The sequence below is a fragment of the Trichomycterus rosablanca genome, chromosome 8 (assembly GCF_030014385.1).
Source record: "Trichomycterus rosablanca isolate fTriRos1 chromosome 8, fTriRos1.hap1, whole genome shotgun sequence".
In the NCBI taxonomy this organism is placed as follows: domain Eukaryota; kingdom Metazoa; phylum Chordata; class Actinopteri; order Siluriformes; family Trichomycteridae; genus Trichomycterus; species Trichomycterus rosablanca.
In genome coordinates, this window is record NC_085995.1 from 31,241,581 (window position 1) to 31,248,164 (window position 6,584).

General features: G+C 37.1%; 1 protein-coding gene across 1 annotated transcript in view; it reads left to right on the plus strand.

The window, feature by feature from the left end:
* Positions 1-4,438, plus strand: part of si:dkey-219c3.2 (transcription initiation factor TFIID subunit 4) — a 56,405-nt gene extending 51,967 nt beyond the window's left edge. Inside the window, exon 15 of the mRNA XM_063000723.1 lies at positions 944-4,438. Within this exon, the coding sequence (XP_062856793.1) occupies positions 944-1,108 (165 nt within the window). The 3' untranslated portion in view covers positions 1,109-4,438. The remainder of the gene's footprint in view (positions 1-943) is intronic.
* The last annotated feature ends 2,146 nt before the right edge of the window (positions 4,439-6,584 follow it).

Genomic DNA, 6,584 nt, shown 5'->3' on the forward strand with positions numbered 1-6,584 from the left:
TCCTGCAACCTTTTTTGAAGGAGTCTAGCAGCATGTTGTAGAAGCTTATCCATGGGCAATTTCTTCTGGCTTTATAATCTTTCCACTTACTAATTATTGTACGTTTGTGCTATTTAATAGTGTTGTGGCAAGATCATAAATGCCTTTACTTGTGTAAAATTTGACAACTTTACAATCATTGGCAACATTTTGAAGAATTTATTTATGTATTTTGTTTTGGCCATAATTTTAGCCTCCTCATATCAGTTGAGCAAGAGTATTGTTGCTGACCATTTCTAGCATAATGGGGGCGGCACGGTGGCTCAGTGGCTATCACTGTCGCTTCACATCAAGAAGGTCCTGGGTTCGATCCCCAGGTGAAGTTTGCATGTTCTCCCTGTGTCTGTGTGGGTTTCCTCCGGGAGCTCCGGTTTCCTCCCACAGTCCAAAGACATGTAAGATAGGTGAATTGGAGATGCTAAATTGTCCATGACTGTGTTTGACATTAAACTTGTGAACTGATGAATCTTGTGTAACGTCTAACTACCGTTTCTGTCATGAATGTAACCAAAGTGTAAAACATGACGTTAAAATCATATTTAAATAAATACATTTCCAGTATGATGATGCACCTTGTCCCAAAGCACAAATCATCTCAAGCTTGTCGGTTCTCAGTAAATCGTCGACTTACGATGGCCAGTTATCAGTTCAATACCAATCCACATTGGTACTGGTAAAATTTGCATCTCTAGTACTTGCTTCAGTTCTATTTTGTGGCTTATCACATCATTGCTGAGCTGTTCTTGCTCCTAGATGATTTTCAGCACAGATGAAAGTAAAAAAGATTTGCATAGTTTCAGTAATTCTAATATAAGAAATGAACACTCAATCAACTCACGAGCTTTGAGAGTGTTGAGTTTACATGTGTGATAAATTAACATGCACCATCTTTATCATCCTACAGGCATCTGGAAGCTCTTCGGGCACGGCGGGTGCCTCATCGTCCTCCTCGTCTCGGCAGGTGAGGCAGCGGATCACGCGGGTGAACCTCAGGGACTTGATTTTCTGCCTGGAGCAGGAACGATCCACATCCCGCTCACTGCTTCTCTACAAGGCTCTGCTCAAATAAAACCTCTGCCAGGCTGGAACTGCACCTCCATCTCTTCTCTTCCTCTCTCCATGCTTCTGTCTCTGGCCTCGACCCCAACTCCCCCCTTATCGTTTGATCCGCGAGGTCCTTCACTTCTGAACCACTTCCCACATGCCTCATGCATCTTTCTGTGTGCCTTCAGGCGAAGCTGGGACGTAATCACTGATCCTGTCTTTGCTTTAAGACGAATGTGTGAGGTTCATGCTCCTAACACACCGCTATATTCAGGAAGTGAATGAAAGCCATGAAGAAAGAGTCATGTGGGGATGATAGCAGCTTTTCTGTTCCCTCTTACCTTTTATTGCAGTTGGCCTTTGGTACAGGAGTCTGCGTATAGGAGAATTAGATTTTTTTATGTGATATTTGTATCTATTATGATTTTACATTCAAGTTTAAATCTCTGCTTGGTTTATCAGTTTTTAACTTAAATGCCTCCTTTGCAATATGGACACTGGAAGTGTGAATGTATAGTTTTTTTTTTTTTTTAGCAGTCTAACAAATTCTTAAATATTTTAATAACTTATGACCTTTTTTACCTCCAACACATACAGACATGATTTGTTTAGATCTAAACTGATCTTACTTTATGATTATGCAAAATGAAGGATCTCTGCTGTCCTTTGTTCATATCAGATGCCGTTTTTGTAATTCAGAGACAGTATTTTGTCACGCTCCTGTGTGTGTGTGTGTGTATGAGAGGGAGAGCGAGAGAGATGGACAGTGCGAGTGCGTAAAAGAGTGTGTTTGAGAGAGAGATTGAGAGAGCAAGTGTGTGTGTAAGAGAGAGAGAGAGATGGACAGCGCGAGTGTGTGAAAGTGTGTTTGAGAGAGCAAGTGTGTGTGAAAGAGAAATTAAAAGAATAAATGTGAGCGTGTGTATGTGTGTGAGAGAAATAGTGTGTGTGTAGGAGAGAGAAATTGTGAGTGAGTTTGAGAGAGAAATTAAGAGAAAAAGTCTGTCTGTGTTAGAGAAATTGTAAGTATGTGTGTGTGAGAGAGAGAAGTGTGTGTGTGTGTGTGTGTGAGAGGGAGAGAGATTGTGAGTGTGTGTGAGAGAGAAATTTAAAGTGTGTGAGAGAGATATAGTGTGTGTGTGAGAGAACATGTGTGTGTGTGAGAGAAATTGAGAAAGTGTGAGAGAGAGATATAAATATATTGTGTGTATGTGTGTGTACGTGCACATGTGAGTGTGTGTATATGAGAGAAATATAGTGTGTATGTGCACTAGTAAGTGTGTGTATGTGAGAGAAATTGAGCAAGTGTGTGTGTGAGAGATATTGTGTGTGTGTGTATGCAAGAGAAGTTAAGAGTGTGTGTGTGTATGCAAGAGAAGTTAAGTGTGTGTGTGTGTATGCAAGAGAAGTTAAGTGTGTGTGTGTGTATGCAAGAGAAGTTAAGTGTGTGTGTGTGAGTAATTGAGACAGTAAGTGTGAGAGTGTGTATGTATGTGTGTGAGAGAGTGAGTGTATGAGTGTGTGTGTGTGGGGTGTTGGATAAACATGCTGTGAAGAGTCAGGATGCAGAAAAGTGGCACGGTGCCATCTGTAATGAGAGGGCAGCCAGAATTTCATTCAAATGAAATTCAAACGAGGTTTGAGGTAAAAAAAAAAAAAAAAAAAAAAAAAAAGCTCATCAGTTTTTACTCATCAATAAACTGTATTTAAAGTTCACAGCAGATCAAAGCCGATAAATAAGATCAAACATTTCTGTCTTCAGCGTTGTACTAAAGTGGTAGAGTGATTGACTAGATCTGTAGGCCTGTCACAATAACATTTCAGCTGAATATTATCATACTTATAATTTAGATTAATCATTAAATTGGCTTTTTTTACTGTATATTGTTTTATAATAAAAGCATAACTGTGATGTCATAAAGCACATTTACTGAACAGGGTAATATAAATTATTAATGCTACCTAATATTAGAGACGTCCTGATCCGATAGCAGAGATGCTGTAATGCTTAAAAACCAACGGTTAATTACCACCACTAATTACTGTTAGTGTAGTTTTAAAGATGTTATTTATGGTTTCTGTTGTTACGTTATTAACCCATTAAACTAAAATGTAGGGAACTAGTTCAGCTCCAATAAGGAACTAGGACTAGCTCAATAAAATAAAAAATAATAATTTAAAGTACTGTGATTAACTTGTATTATTTTTCATGCTGCAGTGCTCAGTGCCTGCACACACGTGAATGTAATTCTCGTCACTGACTGTTTTGCCCATTTCAACCTCCCAAAAATATGCAGTTAATAGATGTGGATCATGATCTTAACAAGGATAAAATGTGCAACCAAGAATTTAAGAAAGTCATAAAAATGATTCTTGTTCTCATTTCCAGTAGGAAAGGTCCGGTCAGCTTGTGGTTGTGCACAGTTAGCTTAATTTGTTGATGTACAGGTGGAAAAACACAGGCGCGTTTACATTTACAGCATTTACGCACTTTTATCCAAAGTGACTTACAAATGTCACCGAAACAATGCAAGCAGTTTTTAATTTAATAAGGGCCTTGCTTAGTGGCCCAACATTGGCAGCTTGGCGTTAGGTGGTGCTTGTACCAGTGACCTTCCCTAATCACTGATCTAGTACCTTAACCACAAAGCTGCCACTGCCTTGGTAGGTTGGATTCCGACTGATACAACACAGATCATCCCAAACTATCCCAACAAAACGTTGTTTGTATAACCAACTTCCCTGCTGAGGATTACTGTGAGGCTTTAGTGTCTGATCAGAGCTCTGGGAGAATTGGAACACAATGAATAAATAGGAAATCAAAAGAAGGACGTCAGTACTAAATAATACTTGAGCCGCTTGCACATTATTAATAGATCAAAACTACAGACAGCAAAATCATTTCTATAAATTTTTTCATTATTAAATAAAATCTGTTGCTCAAATAATGATACCAATTGTGACAGGCCTTGATCTCAGTAATACATCAGTATAAATAAATGAATTTTAAAATGAATAAATTTGAGAACATTTATGATTTTTAAGGACATGAATTGACTGTTTTGTGAACTTTTTTTAATCTGTTCATTATTCTATCTGATCCCAACCTGAAATTCCCTGTTTTTCTCTGAAGTGAGGCTGGTTTTGTTGAATGACAGACCAGCACACAATCAAGTGTTGCTGATTAGAGGGTCAGGGTTTGATTATTTTATATGTTGTATTGTCTACAAAGACCATATATCTATTATAAACGCTATATTTTTTTGCAAAATTGAGCAATTTTTAAATGTTTGGCTGGTTTGAAAAAAGTGTTCATCTCTATGATATTTGTACTATTTTGTAAAAGAATAAAGTTCCTTACTACATGTTTGCTTCTGTAGTTTCACAGTGTTGTATACTGAGTATTGCTGTAGGATGAATAACACAGTGGCACAACCAGCAGTACTGCTGTTTCCTCACAACTGCTCTGTACTATCCCTTGTAGATCTGACAACTACAGCTGGCTTGATTGTAATTAGTAAAGATTACTAAACTCCAACAATTTATTAAAAGTCCATCATTTTCATCACAATTACAAAAGGAAAGTGAAGACATGCCTACAATACAATAATCATTATTTATCAACAAAAACATATTTAAATAATATACATTTGTACCTTATTGTAATTATAGATTTGAACACAACATTAGAAGAGCATTTTTAAATAATTCACCCAATTTCCATCACTGGCTTTCTTAAACGTTGTTCAGGTGTTGAAAATCTGGGATTTTGTGAATGTACAGATCTGATACTGGCTTTCAGTACTGGGACCCATTGGCTTGAGACTGTAGATTGATTGGTATTACGAGTCTAGAATGTAATCACTGCTGGTATTAACTGAACCTTCCAACTACTGTAAAGACTTTTGGATTTGATCCATAAATCAATGCCATAGTTGCTATCATTATGGCTAGGTTTAGTTTGGAGGTAGGGTTTGAATCCAGATCTCTAGGATCCTGTGTCCCACTCACACCTACTATGCCATCATGCCAACATCAGACTATTTAAGCTGCATTAAGGAATTACTTTAAGGGGTTTTAATTTTATCTCTACCCATGCGAAGGTTTGGACAATTCTGGTTAAATTCCATGTTTCGCTGATTATCAAAGTGGAATTTGAGGAAGGAGGGATGTAATGTTCCAAAATTTCACTAAAATATGTTGAGAATTTCACATTTTAGTAACATGTAGAGGATGCATTTACTTAAAAATCAGCAAAACATGATATTTCATCAGTGGAGTCCAAACCTTTGAATAAGACTGCGAGGTGTCCTTCAAGTGATGTAAAAAATTTTCATGGTTATGTTTGATCACATAACCCGAAATCATGTATTAGTACTGAATTAACTTTACTACACTGTTCCAGCGTTAAAATGTGAATCAAATTGACCTAAGAATGATTTCAAATGTGTTATTCTAACGGATTTTGTCATATTTAGAGTTCTGCTTCAATATTTGTGGTATACAATTCATTTATCTTAGTCATTTATCTGGTCAAGGTTGCACTGGGTCTGGAGCCTGTTCCAGAGAAACTGCAAGGTTGGGTATTTATTATTCCTCGTACCTTTCACGTTCCTTACCCTATGTTTTACAGATAGTTTTATATTTGCAGTTCCTTGCTATAACTAGTCTTTGTTTGTAAGAAGACGCTTCCCAGCTGACTAAAGGGATTGTGGGAAGGTGACCTCGGTTTCTTGAGGCACGTTAGGGGGAGAGCAGATTCTTTCAGTCTCATCGTCATTCGTCTCAGTTCTGAAGCAGCAAACAAATCTTTTTTTCTAACCTGGGAGATGTAACAATGCAGCCTATTAGTAAGGACCATTTTTATGCTAAAAGACCTTCTGGAAAGTTCTCAGCCTGCATTCATAAGAAATTCATCCGAAAGTATAGTGATTTGGAAGTATTTCTCCTAGCTAATATCACCAGAAATGATTGTGGTTTAGTTTTACTGTGAGAGAAAACAAGTATTCCACCCTTTCTGTTGTTTAATATACTTCCAGTCAATATGTTAACTTACATTTAGACACTAGGTCCTTTGACTTTGTAAATTTTTTGTATATTTATATGTACAAAGTGGTTAAAAGTTAGAGCTTTGAAACACCTACAGTAAAATTGTGGTTTAATTTTGATTAAATTTTTCTTGACAAATTATCTTCAGTTTCACAAAATGATGAGGCTCCCTCATCCCCTAAAACCTTTCATACATTTTAATAGAATTAATGTCAGGGATTTTGCTTGGCTATAAAAGCACCTTCACCCTCCTATTAAATTTAGTTTTTTTTGGCATTTAAAATTGAGTATATTGCTGTGGTGTGGGCCACTGCTCATTATTCTCTGTGGAACTGTTGTTCTTGCTGCTTCCAGGTTGTGAAATCTTGTGATGCTTCTGTTAAGGTTGTGAACTTATTACTCAAACTATTAACTTTCAATTGTAAAACCAGTCGTACTGACAAGAATATTTG